Consider the following 16219-nt stretch of genomic DNA (forward strand, 5'->3'; position numbering starts at 1 on the left):
CAAAGAGATCTTCCAAACACAAATCTTGGTTTTAGAATCATCTGAGTAGAGTTTTTCTTAAAGGGAGAGCATTTAATATTTTGTAAATATTATATGATTTTTTTCCTAAAGAGAGAAGATATTTTATAAATGTTACTAGTAAGATTAAGCATAAACCATAAGATTACAATTGACTAAAGATGTGTAGTGTAGATTTCACAACAATAAAGGACAAGCTGTAAGCCATAACATTATTCTTTGGGTGAGATGCAGGTATTTGGATCTTTTGGTAAATGGGAAATCAGTTTTGTAAAGAGATGGGAAAGGGCCCCTAACATGCCCTTTGGTCTGAAGGCAGGACGTTATTGGATAAAGGTAACTGAGTTTTGTTTGAAGCATTGATATCCTTGTCCGCAGGACTGATGTTGAGAGGCAGTCTCTGGCTCCTTTTGTGTATTTGAGATCAGATGTCTGACTGTGATATCTTTACTTCTCTAAATTGTTTACATCAAGTAGATCTGTATAAATAATAAAAAGGTGGGTGTCGGGGATGTCGTGGTGGTGTAATGGCAGGTAACCCCTTAACTCCAAACTACGCATATCTACGCATTGTGACGTCAGTGTTGGGAAAACAGTCCTATCTCCTTTATTTGTGGAGGTATTGATCTACTGATAATATCTCATAAATTTGGGGAAAATGCTGGACAACTTTTGTTCTTAGTAAATTATTTTGATCTGGTAGATATTTTTTTACGGGTTGAGAATACAAGGCAATTTTTTCCAAACATCTTGAATTGATGACGTCGTGTGCACGGTGTACGTAAATGTCTATTCGCGGATCCGGTTTGTATTCCACATATATGTTCATAAAGAACGCGACATTTAACTCGAATTTCAATACAAAAGGGGATATGTCCCAAACTGAAGATTGTACAAAAGGCACAATTGATTAGCACCTTTAAATACAAGTTTGGAGTTCGATAGAGAAGAGCCAAACATTTATCTTAACTGCATCATACAGCAGTTTCGTCCTTCTTGGAGCCTAGGAGGCAAAAAGGTGAATCCAAAATACTTAAAAGATTAGTCCAAATCTAGATAGGAAGGTGCACTAGACACATAATTGCATGCTGTTTAGCTGAAATTGTTTTCAGCGTCGCGTTCTCACCTCCTGTTCATCGCGTTTTCAACACCTTGACCTTGTTTAGATTACTACGATTGCGCATGTTATACATGATTGATAAGAAATAAAACAAATATAACAAACTGCCAGTTTTAACTTACCAATGCTTATCTTTGGGTTGCTTCCAAACCTGCAGGAAAATGCCCTGAAAATCTGGTGTCAGATTTGTAAGTATCTTAACGGAAGTTTCGTGTCTGAAGAGTCGAGTTTACCCAAACTAAGACACTAACCCTTCAAAAAATAAGTAGTTGCCATGGAAATGTCGCGAATCATTTTGATGGAGTATGTGTCACATCTTTTGTCGACCTCATTGTATGAGATAGCGAGACATTCCTCATGACGACAACGCTTTGCACACTCCATGATTCTAATTATTTGACTCGAGTTTATAATATGATTTGTAGGAACTACTTTAATTAACCTGATAAAGAAGACACGCCTCGTCACAACTGTTGCATCTATGGTTGTCAAGACTACCACCAAGCACTAAAGTTCAATTAAACAGCCGCTAAAATAAGTACGTGTAGAGTACACATATTCCATAAATATAAGCAACCACTGGGTGGATTACTATGACTCATAACACAGTTTTTTTATCATGTTATAAAGATGAACATCCCCATGGAAATATTTTTTCTCACATTCCAAATTCGGAATTTCGCGGTATTTTTTCAACAAGTAGAATAGCCGAAACCATCACGGAATGTTGCCTCGTGTTTTTTTTTTTTTTTTTTATCATTCTTGGCAATAAAGACACAAATATTGATATTAACATTATATTGCATCAATTAACATACACATTTCACATTTTCTTATATTTTTTCAGATAAAGGGCGAGTATCATTGAGATTTCCTCAAGTCGAGATTTTCCTCAGCTGATATCTCCTCAAAAACGGCTTGTATAAAATTTTCTCAAGGAACAGGAGGAAGGCATCGGCTAGGATGTCCTGAAATTCCTTGAGGAATTTTCATACAAGATATTTTCAAGGAGGTATTATATTTTCTGTGTCAGTCAATGAAACTTCAAAATAAAATTCAAATAAACAACAACATAACCATACCATGTTACAGAAATGACATTAGACACTATCAGTCTGAACTCATAACAGGCTGATGATGTAAAATTGTTTATTTTGTGGACTTTTTTTGTTTTGTTCATCTCATGAGAATGAGTCAAAAGTCGCCAGTTTGGACCTTAAGACAAATTCTCTGCCTTACAGACGTGTCTGGTCAGTTGTACGGTCAGCTGGTCGATTAAAGAGACTCGGTGGTTAGATTTTCATTTCATATCTGATACAAAGTAATACAACATTTAAATATCTCATAAAAATTTTGCACTTTCTGTTAATTATAATATTTAAAAATTTGCATAACTATCTTAATTTAAACATCCAAAATTAAAATCAAATGGACCGAACATTCATTCGTATAATTTTCGTTCGGATAGTGTAAACCATGTATTTGCGCAAGCGCGATGTGCGAAAATTTAGAAATCATAACAAAGTGGCAGCGAAAGATCGCATGATAAATTGATCCAAACAGGCAATAGGCACAACAGCTTGTATCGAACACTTTTAGTTTATACCTGATGACATAAAATAAGATTTCTCAAAAAACTACTATAATTTTGTGAATGGTCTAATTTAAAGTATTACAACACTTGCCCGAATCAAACACATGGGAAAAAATAACGAAATCTAACAATTTAGTCCCTGTAATTGTGCAGTTAGTTTTTTATTGTCTGGTCAGTTGTACGTGCCGTCAGGTTGTAACATAACGACTCGTTTCTCCTTCCTCGCCTTTTCAGCGGCAAACACCAGTAAATGACTACCCAAGCTCTCCTCGGGACCTGTTGAGATGGTTGTCTCATTATTCTCCTGTAGAATGAAATCAGGGTTAAATTGAACACACAGGATAAAACCGTCTGTAGAATGAAATCAGGGTTAATTTGAACACACAGGATAAAACCGTCTGTAGAATGAAATCAGGGTTAATTTGAACACACAGAATAAAACCGTCTGTAGAATGAAATCAGGGTTATATTGAACACACAGGATAAAACCGTCTGTAGAATGAAATCAGGGTTAATTTGAACACACAGGATAAAACCGTCTGTAGAATGAAATCAGGGTTATATTGAACACACAGAATAAAACCGTCTGTAGAATGAAATCAGGGTTATATTGAACACACAGGATAAAACCGTCTGTAGAATGAAATCAGGGTTATATTGAACACACAGGATAAAACCGTCTGTAGAATGAAATCAGGGTTAATTTGAACACACAGGATAAAACCGTCTGTAGAATGAAATCAGGGTTATATTGAACACACAGGATAAAACCGTCTGTAGAATGAAATCAGGGTTATATTGAACACACAGGATAAAACCGTCTGTAGAATGAAATCAGGGTTATATTGAACACACAGAATAAAACCGTCTGTAGAATGAAATCAGGGTTAATTTGAACACACAGGATAAAACCGTCTGTAGAATGAAATCGGGGTTATATTGAACACACGGGATAAAACCGTCTGTAGAAGGAAATCAGGGTTAATTTGAACACACGGGATAAAACCGTCTGTAGAATGAAATCAGGGTTATATTGAACACACAGAATAAAACTGTCTGTAGAATGAAATCAGGGTTATATTGAACACACAGGATAAAACCGTCTGTAGAATGAAATCAGGGTTAATTTGAACACACAGGATAAAACCGTCTGTAGAATGAAATCAGGGTTATATTGAACACACAGGATAAAACCGTCTGTAGAATGAAATCAGGGTTATATTGAACACACAGGATAAAACCGTCTGTAGAATGAAATCAGGGTTATATTGAACACACAGGATAAAACCGTCTGTAGAATGAAATCAGGGTTAATTTGAACACACAGGATAAAACCGTCTGTAGAATGAAATCAGGGTTATATTGAACACACAGGATAAAACCGTCTGTAGAATGAAATCAGGGTTAATTTGAACACACAGGATAAAACCGTCTGTAGAATGAAATCAGGGTTATATTGAACACACAGAATAAAACCGTCTGTAGAATGAAATCAGGGTTAATTTGAACACACAGGATAAAACCGTCTGTAGAATGAAATCAGGGTTATATTGAACGCACAGGATAAAACCGTCTGTAGAATGAAATCAGGGTTATATTGAATACACATGATAAAACCGTCTGTAGAAAATCCGAAAGAGATTTTATCTTGTCGGCACTAGAATCATGTTACATTTTCACTTCTTGTGCTCATGTATTACTTATATTCTATATACGGATTATTGAAATTATTGCCTCAGCTTCGCGGTTATGATAAACATATGACATGATCAGGACATACCTAAATGCATTTCAAATCTATTTTTCTGAGTGACCCGATGATCATTTTAAGTTAATACATCTTTAGAAACTATGTGTCTTCTACGTGGATATACTTATTTTTTGTCAGCTCTCAAAACAATATTGGCGCCCGCCAAGTGCTGGAAATATATTTCTCAAACTTGATGTGTAAGTTTATACTGAGTCCGTAGTATTTCCTATTTAATTAAATGGGCACTACTAGGGATCAAGTGAGGCATCAACGTCATATTTCAGAAATATTCAAGCACTGCCTCTCGAGAAATAGCGATAACAAACTTCACCTTTCAAAAATCCAATATGGCCGCTTCTAAGACATGTTGTTTTCCTGAGCAGTCAGTACAGGGAATGAACACAACTAGGGACCAAAGGATACCTACATGTGAACCTTGAAAATATCCTTTCAGTACTTAAGAAATAGTAACAACTAGTCATAAATTGCTAAATTAATGAGAAAATGTACAGATTTTCGATTATTGAAATTTTCACACTTAATAAAAAATCTTTGAAGCAAAGAGAATGCATTTTTTTCAAGGAAATCATGAAACAGACATGATAAATTTTAATATCAATGTAGTTTCCTCACAGTTTTATTCTTTCCTTGAAAAGAGTGAAAACGAGAATCGATCGGGGAAAAATCTACAGTATAACCGATGAATGATTTAGTATTATTAACTTACGGTCACACTGCTGACAAACGAATCCATACAGTAGAAGTCGGCCCCACCATAGCCTTTCATTCCTTCAACCATTTTGGGTTTTGCTTGATACTCATCTGAAAAAGAACCCCCAAATCTTCGTCAAATATTTTCGATACAAGCAAAATACCACTTTTGATTTTTTTGGTTCTGACATTTATTGCTAGAAAATCTACTCGGTGCAGTCATAATTTGTAGAATTCAATAGTCACATTTTATTCGTGGAACTAGGCATTTAATCTAATAGTATTGGTTTGATCATTTTTAAGCACAGTTCAGATTTTTTTCAGAACATCAATAAAGGTACAGAAACGATAATACCAAAAAAAATATTAATCATCGCACGAACCACCCAATTTTCATAGACTGTAATGTTTGCAAAAGCAATAGTAAATGATAAATAATGAATTTTGAAAACTCACAAACAATGACTTTCATTTACAAGTATGATATTGAGATAGCGAACTTCAGGAAAAGATTATCACAATTTACAGAACATAAAAATTAACATCTATTTGTATTTTAATTCCAGTAGTAGCTGGTGTCGCCATTAAACATCATGTTGGAGACCAGCTGGATACTATTAAGAGATACAGAGGTATTTATCTTGCCAAAGGACAGTCAGATCAATGATCGTGACTTCCCAAGAAACACAATCCATCCCACATAGGGATCAAATCACAGACATCATAATATGAAAGGCTGGCGTGTATATATAGGTATTATAGGCATTTGTATAAGTAGACAATTTTTAAGAAATTGACCTGAACTGAGACTCTGTGTTCGGATAAAAATCAATGTGTTCGTAGGGAAACTTACGGGATTTTCCAGTCAGGAAGTCATAGTGCTTGATCACTGGATCGCTGTTTGCCGTACAGGAAAGCTGTCCCTAAAGTGTACATATACATTTTCATTATGTATGAATATTACATTGATGTATTCCTTGATGTACAACCTCATTCTTACTGCATGTATTTAATGTTCACAAAAACGGTACTCGACATGAATAATCATTTTTACATTACTTTATATTATTCTTTATATGTGGATTTCGTGAGTACTGCTATCTTGAGTATTTCTTGTTTTTCTTAACAGAGTATTTGAATGTCACAGAAATATGACTTAATATTATTAGTTTTTACTACGTACCATCTGTATATGCAGTAACATCTGTCTACGAAGGCCATTTAAATGATCAGATTAAAGTGGCATTTATGTAGATATGACCTCTTTACACAGGTAATCTTTATAGAGAGGTGGTCTTTATAGACAAACCACTTTTTATTGACATTTATAGACACGTGGTTTTTATGTTTACTGACATGACTGACTGTACTTAGATTATATAACTTACCTTGGTACCGTAAACTTTGACCTCTCTTTCACCGACGGACTTCGTAAAGCCAGCCATGGTCAGAGTGGCTGTGGCTCCCCCTTCAAACTGCATGTTGACCACCTTAATACAATTTTTTGTGGCATTGAAACATCTGGTTTGTTTTGCTTTGTTTTGTTCTAACCAGGAGTGTAACACACGTATATTAACTTTCTTTATATTATTTAATTATCAATGTCTTAGATGTGAAATTTGTATATATTATCAAGACAGAGAAATGTTAATCGATACTTTTTACAGAGAAAGTCTAGAATAAAAGTAAAATAAAATAACATAGTGTATCTTTGATGAATATCTAGGGTGGAAACGTAGATATTTTTTACTTGAGGTAATACCCATTCTTTCATTTTTGTCTTGTAATTGTGTGTGTGTGTGATGTGAGGGACCCTTTAAAACTCTTAACCTGTCTCTTAAAAAACATACGTGACTTTGTAACATTCCAAACTTTAATTGATCTGGTTTACAACTAATCCAATTTCTTTGAGATGTATTTGTATTCGCCCATTCCAGTAATTGACCGACACGTTTTTAACGACCATGATATTAGTTTTTAATTGATTATGATTATCACTATCCCCGCCACTTGACTTGTTATCTCGCCTTATCCTATTTCCGAAGACCTATATCTGATCAACCCAATTTCCCCTCACCTCTAGGTACGTGATTTGTTACAAGTTTGTTTCCTCAATATCCTATAACCCTATCTACACTTGTAGTCCCTACCAAACCACCTCCACGGTTCTAACTTTCCTTCCCCATCATCTCCACCTACATGGACAAGTGAATAGGCATCCCCACTATCCCCATCACCCAACCTCACATCTATAGACCTGAGACTTTACTCACTTTACTCCCTCCACCTCATACCCATAGACCTGACCATGCCCACTACCCCCACCACCTCATTCTTACTAGCCTAGTCAGTAACCCCAACTACCTACATATATACCTGGTTGATCATCCCAAACCTACACACCTGATTTGACATGACGTCATTATCGTTGTCATAGACACAGACACCATAAGGTCCAGTTTTTAGCGCTGTCGTCACACTCTCTATTGTCGGATCTTCAGCAAGCACACAAACAGGAAATTCTTTGTCTCCCTTGAAGAGAAAACGAGGTATATTCGAAAAAACTCTTCACAAACATTGTAATTAAATTGTAAATGCCCTTATCAGTATTCTATGACGCTAGCTATACAATGACATTTAATAAAAAAAAATGATTTTTTTTTTTAATTTCTGTTCCAAAAACTGATTATCCTGGCAACTCTTGAATTGCTTTGCTGTTTACTTGGAAAGTCTCAAATAAAGGAAAACAGATGATGATTATACAGTATTTGTAACCAAAACTGTTCTATAGTATCATATTCAGTTTGAATGCCAAGAATCCATGAACACTTTCGATTTGAAAAATTACTACGGCAGGACAATGACGATGAATAGGACCATTTACCGCATACAACTTCGACCGATTGATTAAAGCATACCGTGTCTTTACCGTATCCTGTTACATACATTTGCTTCATGTTTCTTTCTCTATGTTTTAAAAGTGTGCATCCACATTTTTAAGGTTGAAGTTCTTACCTGTTTTATCTGGTCTAGGTAAATCTTTTTGGCCGAGTAAGGACACTTGGACTCGACATCAGCTGGACACTCCATACAACGACTGGCTGCTCCAGGAGGCTAAAGAAGATAAAGAACAAAATGTAAAGAAATAGAAAAAGTCCAAAAAAGGACAGAAAAATAACAGAAAACATAACTACATATAGAGGTGGAAAACAGAAGCAAGTTATGAAGTAAAAACGAAATACCTAAAGTGAAAGATAGATGGTGGGCTTACTATATTACATCAGGGATGGGGGACACATTACATCTTAGTCAGGATGGGTTTATTACACAACTACAGAAAAGCTTTTTTTAGCTCAATATTTTTTATCAAATCAAAAAGATTTAATGGGAATTTGGTAAAAGGCAATGTCTTTACAAGCCCTTTTCCTTAGAACCTCTACATTACAAACAGTTATAGTCTTAGATGTATTGGCGCTTGCTAGGACCTTTAAGTAGTTTGGTTATACATGAATATATATTAGTGTGTATTTCAAGTAACCGTTTTTCAAATCTTTGAATTTTCTTTGAATGTACAACTTAGTGTTCAAAGCCAGTGCTAATATGTTAATGACTACGATATAATTATATTATTGTTTGCATATGGAATCCGCGTGAGATTTAGTGTATAGACATTGTTTGTCGCCAAAGTGTCCCTAAATCTTTTTTATTTCATATTTTGTGGAGATGAAAACGTTTTCCTTTGATCAATAAGTTTGATAAAATCAGAGCACCATACAAACCCATCCACATCCATCCAAATTCTGTTGTAAACAAGAAACGTTTTTTTCGCTTAATGGCATAAGACTATATTTTTCATCCTTGGTACATGATGAGATAAAAATCTTCTGGGAAAAGACATTCAACAGATTAATATTGTAGAAATGTGACATCTTGCAACTTAGAGTCTGTAAAGTGAAACAGATTATCTCACCTTACTTTCCTTATTGAAGTGGCTTAAATGCCCGAATGAGGATATACTTGTGCATCGTCGTCCCGCCATCCAAAAATTTATCAGGTCGACGTCATGGCAACATTTGGCTAACAATGAACTGGAGCTTTCGGCTTCAATATGCCAGTTGCCACGAACAAAGCAATGAGCAAAAAACCAGAAGCCAGCCTTTATTTTGATAAGAACAGTTTTTTTTAAACATTTGCTGTACAGGTGTTATATCTACTATATATTTCGCAATTTTTAGAAAAAAAGTAAGATTTATAATATTACCATAGTTACCTTAGAGATATGTTAAAAAATCACAAAGTGGCATAAATTTATGTAATGTAACGCTTGAAAAAAATAAATAATCTATTTTTTAGATATATGAGATTTCAATCAATTTTGATCTTCAAAATATGAAAGTGTTCATGGAAACATTAAACACTTAAGTTTTTATCAACTCACATTTTCGATGTGGTTGATGTTGACAACCTCGCCAATGAGTCCACTGTCGATAAGTTCTTTGAGCTTATTGGCCCATGGCGTGTACCTTAGCACATGACATACAGCTACAATCACGTTGTTTTCTTGGCAAGTCTTGACAATTTCACGACAATCGTCTTCATTGACCTTTTCGATTGGGCAATAAAATATCATTATAGCTGTTAAAAGAACATATTTATTCTACAATAAGCCCAAGGAGCCAACTCATCACTTTTTTAAAAATAAGCCAGGCCGTAGGCTTATTACAAAAGTCAATTAAACAGCTTTGATTAATAATTTAAAGAGAAATCATCTTATCATATGATTGCCTCGTTTACATTTAACTGACTGAAAATGAACCGAGTAATGATTAAGATTTGATTAAAGTGCAGACGAGATCCACACCCGAGAACCAAGATGAAGTCAAACCGTCCATAGGTAACGAAATAAACCATCGGAGACATTGATAAGAGAGCACAAACATTACATTTGTCACACGGACAAAATTTGCCTGCTAAACTGAAGGATGAGAAGAAAGTAGACTATGTCTTAAAGTAGTTTTAACCAGAGGAAACTGCATCATAATACATAGGGGAAAAATAAGTAAAGCACACTTACTGCCATCGGTTTCTCCAGAAGGATGAAATAGCCTTTGTTTGCAAAAGCAACGACAGGATCCTATGAAAAAACATATATGAAACGATTACTGTTAATTATAAAGCTTCTTAGAGATGTCGAATTATCGTTTGCTCATAGTAGCAATATTATGCTAAGATACATATTTACCGTATTTATCCGACAATAAACCCACGCATAGTAATAGAATAGAATTATTTTTTAAAGTGACGAATTACATTCTATATGTTTAGCAATTTTCTAGATATTACTAACACAAACTAAAAATAGACAGAAGGAATGCAGAAACGTATGACTTTTTTAATGATATAGATCTACCTTGTGTAAACGATCTGGAGTAGTAATGATAACACAGTCAGACATTTTATCTCTTTCACTGGCCTCACTCCAATCTACAAGAAAAGACAAGTGCGATTGTTCACACACATTTTTTAAAATTTGCACTTAATCACCCTTTTCTGCTCGATATTTTCACTCCTTTCGAAAACAATTTTAATGTATTTTTTATAATTACACTTTTGATGGATTGAGAAGTGAAATCTCTTTATTCATTGTTTCCAATACATAACATTTCCTTGTCTTATGAAATCCAACAAATATCGTTTAAAAATCATCCTTTTCTCCTTAATCTAGGGCAGATATGCACTATATTTGAAATGAAATCTGAAACTTATTGATGAAATTATAGGTAAACTTTGAAATGAACATCCTTTTTTTTCAGACCATTATGTATAATGGTACAAAGCATCAACATGACCGCAAAAAGAAATGCAACTTGTGGCTGTCAATTGAAACTACGGTCTGTAAACTGTCTTACTAAATCGAATATTTTAATGTGAATATCAAATTTGTCTAATCATTGCAACTCCGTACAGTTTTCTGTAAACTTATATAATCCCGACAGGACGTGTAAAATAGATAATAGATATTTCAATTACAAAGCCATTGAGCACAGAACACAATCACAATTAGAATATGATTTTAAAAACTAGAAAAAAAGAGAGAGAAGACGTAAATCGGAGCCTATATCACATATGAATGTATAAACACAATGTTGGTAAACGATTTGAAGAAACAGCATTTTTATACCGTTTCTGGGAATTTCACAATAAAAATGAGGTTTATCATGAAATGGAATAGATATAATTCATTCAACAAAAAATCGTGAAATCAGTTTACCAGAAAAGCAGTTATCGTCCTTGATATCAAAGCGCTGTTGGAGCTTCCCACGATAAAATTCCCTTGGGTCAGCCACTCCAACGATCTAAAATTATAGACCATTTGAAACTTAAAATATTCTTAACACAATTACCTAACTTTTCAAACAAGAGTCTATAAGGCCTGTATCGTTCACCTGGATATTTCAACAATCACATCAAGCCATTTCTCTCTCCATAATGTTGTTATTTATTTCTAAAACGAACGGGAATCTTAATAACGAAAACAACTATTGGTCCATATCCCTCTGCCTAATTGGACAAGGCCAACAAACATGAATCCTATTCACCCAAGAATGCTCAGGTTCAAAAGCCATCCATGACTGAATTATTTTGTCTGGTCCTGTAGTTCAAGAGCGGCCAGACGCTGCCTCTCAACATCACTCCTTTGTGCAAGGATATCTATGTTTCAAACAAAACTCAGTAACCTTCATTCAATAATACCCTGGCTTTCAGATCAAAGAGCTTGTTAAGGGCCCTTTACGAAACTGATTTCCCATTTACCAAAAGATAAATTGGTCCAAATACCTTCATCCCATCAAAAGAATAATTTTATGGCTTACAGCTATTCCTTTATTGTTGTCAAATCTACACTACACATCTTTTGTCAATAGTGATCTTATGATTTATGCTTAATCTTACTAGTAACATTTAAAAAATATGTTCTCTCTTTAGGAAAAAAATATTTATAATATTAAGAAAATATTAAATGCTCTCCCTTTAGGAAAAACTCTACTCAGACGATTCTGAAACTAAGGTTTTTGTTTGAAAGATAACATGATATAATTAAAAAAAATCTTAACCATTAATTCACGTAAATATGGGCAATCATCTGATGGACAAACTGAAGAAATCGAAAAAATAATTGATGTATACTCAATAATACCATGCAAATTCGATATACCTTTGAAATGACAAGGCAGAAACCAATATCATTGTAGCTTTAATAAAAAAAAATGACAACGCATTCTACATTGTCGCCCACTCTATTTTGTGTCTGACATCATACGCTGGCTCCTGTATTCCTTTACTAACCTTCAATTTATTTGGATATAAATGTGCATATTGGGCATAAATGGAACCTCGTATTCCTGCACCAATAACGATGGCTGTTAAAAATGAGTTTCCTCGTTTTTCCGACATGTTTTCGCTCTAAAACAAAGAGAACAGTAAAGTTAATTAAACATACACCTTGATGTACAAAAACAGTGAAGCAAGACTGTTTATATACATTCGTATTGATTTTTGTGGCAGGTCTATTTTCGATTTTCCTTCATATTCACGGAACAGGCTTTAGCTCGGTTTGATGGTATATTTTATTCTTTGAAGAGGAGTGTAACCTATAGGTTGACATTATGCAATTTTAATCTCCAACTTCGGGCTTCATTTCGGAGAAATCCATCTTATCTGATAAGCACGTGTAAGAGGAGGATTTTCCTGTAGCACATTTGTGTTACTGGAAGGAACAGCGATGAACAACATATTGTGACCCCTATGGTGCTCGAAATAGCGACTTTCTCGAGCTAACTAACTACCTCTTGACTAAAGGGCAACCCCATGAAAATTTATTGATCAAGCGGGTGATTTTTGGTGATGTAGGATGTTGATATAACTAAAATATATAAGTAAGGGTGACTGTTCTTATATACGTTAATGGCGTTTCTTTTGAAGATGTGGTGTTGACCAATTTGATATTTTAATACTTTGTAATTTTGAGTTTCTTTTTTCAGCAAGCAGGTGTACTAGATTGGGAACGGAAGTTTATGAATGCAGTATATAAACTATCGATAAAAATGTCGTGCTAAGAAATCGTTTAGTACTTGGAATTTATATAGATTTTCAGGGCTCAGTGTGGCCAATGTTACACAATTGATGTCGTGATTAGAAAAAAGATAAGGAAAAAGAATTAAGAGCTTTCTATGGTTCCATAACTTCCGGTTATTCAATCACACACTACTGTCTATTATGTCGACAATGAATGAAATGTTGTTAGAGCATATTATTAATCAAACAGGAAACAATCTATAAATATGTATTTCAGTAGGAGAAATGACTAATGTCCACAACGAGAAAATTTCGATTCGCCATAGGACTATGTTTGACTGCAGTACTTCAATTTTTCAAGTGTGATAAAAGAAGTTTGATTAAGACTAATATTTAAGAAAATAAGCAATTGACGTTGAAATGTATATAAAAAACATTTGACTTATGTATGTACCGATTGACCAGTGACCTTTCACGGTTGTTTCTTTACCATTACCATAATATTACATTGATTTGTGTTAAAGATATTGATAATAATTCGTGAACAAGTCACTTTCCCAAGAACCGTTAATGGCCAGCATTACACAATATCTACAAATGAGTCAAGAAAATACCACGCATTTCTGTTAATGGACAAGACAGATTGAGAGTGAAACATCATGCATAATTTTCATTTTATATGGAATGTGACTTTTCCTGTTACTGTTACCGTCATGAAATGACGTTTTCATACATAACATGAAACTATACGGGTGTACATGTCAAAACAGTGGACCCAGAACACGTTCCGTTTTGTTTAAATTGTGACCATAAATGGTTCATCCATCGATCCATCGATCCATCCATCCACCTCTATTCTTAATTCATATTTGTACAAATATATTCACAATACATACTTACGTGCTATTCAGATATATGCCTGGGTAGTATAACAATGATATGTAAACGTGATTCGACTTCACCCCATGTCAAGGTCAGTCAGACTCGCCTAGTGTACTGAAATGTGCGATTATCTTAAGTTCAGTTCACATGTTTTCCCTTTGCTCTTTATCTGTAAAGTCGAGTATTTAACAATAGGTATTTGCCCTGATTAGGATACCAGAAGGGAACCTCCGAGATAGTACTTGACACTGTCATATCTGTTATACATTGACACTGCAGTCACTGGCATGGAAAAGAAGGTAAAAGGATGGCAAGTGTTGGCAATTAAATCTAAGCATACTTGAGGACATGGTCAAGGCTAGTGTCTGGATATATCAATCTATATCAGTTTGTGACGACGACATAGATAGCATCTAGGCCTGCTGAATGACAAGGTGGGGTGGGATTTGGGGGTTGGGGTGGGGATGGGGTCGGGGGAAGAGGGCGTCGAGGGCGAGACATGAGTACGTTAAAATATGTACTGTACTGATTTCTCTTCCCTGTTATGGGAATGCCAACTCAACTTAATCCGACAATCGTGTTTTGGGAGAAGTCCTTGAAACTGGTCATATGGGTATCTGTGACAATAGTGCGCCTGCTATTAAATTATTATTCGGAGGTGATCTCTCGAAAAGTTTCAAAAGACACGACATGCAATTGGTATGGGAAGAGGATGTAACTAATACTCTTAAAATGTGGAAAAGATCGAGGGACCACAGTACTCCAATTATAAAATAACACCTCTCACAAAAAAAGATGTAAACGGAAGGACTGATGCGACACAAGTGTCAGCGGAAAAAGGTAAATACTGTTTTTTATGTATACAAGTTGTTGTTAAGTGGGCAAACTTCAAATTCTTACTCTACATTCTAATGTCGAAGTTTACAATAAGAACTTTTTATTCTTATCTTGACTTACTACTAAGTACTATGATTGTATAGTGAATTTAAAGAATATCGGCCTCCCTAGGCCTACTGACAATGTACCCGACGGATTCCAGTGGCCGAAGTAATGTGCGCTCTTGCTACGTCTCTACGGCAACAAAGCAGTCAAAATTCTTTCCCAACTTGGAGTTTAATTACAAACATTGTTGACCGTCGTTAGATTCAGTCACTTAAGCATGTATCAACACAATTTGATTATGCAACTTACTGCATTCAATATATTTTTGCGTTTTATAAATCAACCGTAAGGCACTCGACGTCTGTTTGTGTACTACTGACATGTTTACTCTCAAATCCCCGTAATGACGAAAAAACGAGAGTAGCTGTTTCGCCCCACGTCGCAAGACAACTAGTTATAATATTCACTTGCTCTCACCTCGTGGAGTAGTAATAACAAAGCATTTCATCAAGCAGGACGATAGAGTCATGATTCGTCAAGTGAAAACGAAGACGAGAAGGAAGTGCAGCCTTTTTTCCACGCATGGAGAAGAGGGGGGCATAGCAATGGATTAAAATCTGTCTCATTTTTTTTATCTAGGTATTGCGATGAGACTACATTTATTAAAGGTATTTCCTGCTCAGAAATTTTGTGAATGCAAAAATATATCTTTTGTGACATTATCTGGCTTATTTGACAATCAAAGATTTTATATGTCAGTATTTAAAAATGATTTCTCCGAACCTCAATTACGATTGTAAGTGTATTGTCTTGCGTCTTTGTTATTTGTTTTGAAGTAAAATAAGTTAAACTGTCTTAGAACCCTTTTTGAAACTTGTCCAATCTCTATTAGTCTTAATAAACACTACATTGAAGTCTGTCGTAATACAAGATGATGTTGTGATGTAAAAGATAAATAAATCTTATAATGGCACTTGTTCAGAGTACTTGAAAATAAAAATGAAAACAAAACCAAACTATTTTACATTCCATCTTGTTTTCTGTCATTTACTGATGCTCCTCTTGGCCAAACAATGTGAAAACTTTGCCAAGGGAAGAAATTCATATCGTCTGTAGAAAATTTCCGTGTAGTGAACTGTAAAAGATAACAAGTCGCCATATTAGACTCCGTTAGTGGGTATTACCTTTT

The 16219-nt window shown here is 34.8% G+C and overlaps 1 protein-coding gene across 1 annotated transcript; it reads right to left on the reverse strand.

Annotated features, from left to right (window-relative positions):
* Positions 1–2904: 2904 nt before the first annotated feature.
* On the reverse strand, positions 2905–12645 carry LOC132543104 (uncharacterized). Its single transcript, XM_060206562.1, has 12 exons — positions 12538–12645; positions 11465–11549; positions 10604–10677; positions 10268–10327; positions 9632–9796; positions 9164–9349; positions 8209–8307; positions 7597–7725; positions 6582–6683; positions 6047–6116; positions 5210–5304; positions 2905–3036 (listed from the first exon to the last, which is right to left on the reverse strand). Exons 1-12 carry the CDS (start codon positions 12643–12645, stop codon positions 2905–2907), a joined length of 1305 nt encoding a protein of 434 aa, XP_060062545.1.
* Positions 12646–16219: the final 3574 nt, after the last annotated feature.

The sequence above is a fragment of the Ylistrum balloti genome, unplaced genomic scaffold (genome assembly GCF_031769215.1).
Source record: "Ylistrum balloti isolate Yb309-2 unplaced genomic scaffold, AGI_CSIRO_Ybal_v1 Utg369740, whole genome shotgun sequence".
NCBI classification, from domain to species: domain Eukaryota; kingdom Metazoa; phylum Mollusca; class Bivalvia; order Pectinida; family Pectinidae; genus Ylistrum; species Ylistrum balloti.

What these genes read in the sequence shown, in the direction of transcription:
- LOC132543104 (XM_060206562.1), bottom strand. Translation starts at nt 12,645, where the DNA reads ATGTCGGAAAAACGAGGAAACTCATTTTTAACAGCCATCGTTATTGGT. An exon ending in TTCTGGAGAAACCGATGGCA is followed by an intron (nt 9,797 to 10,267) that starts GTAAGTGTGCTT and finishes CCAATCGAAAAG; the next exon opens with GTCAATGAAGACGATTGTCG. An exon ending in ACCTAGACCAGATAAAACAG is followed by an intron (nt 7,726 to 8,208) that starts GTAAGAACTTCA and finishes TTTCTCTTCAAG; the next exon opens with GGAGACAAAGAATTTCCTGT.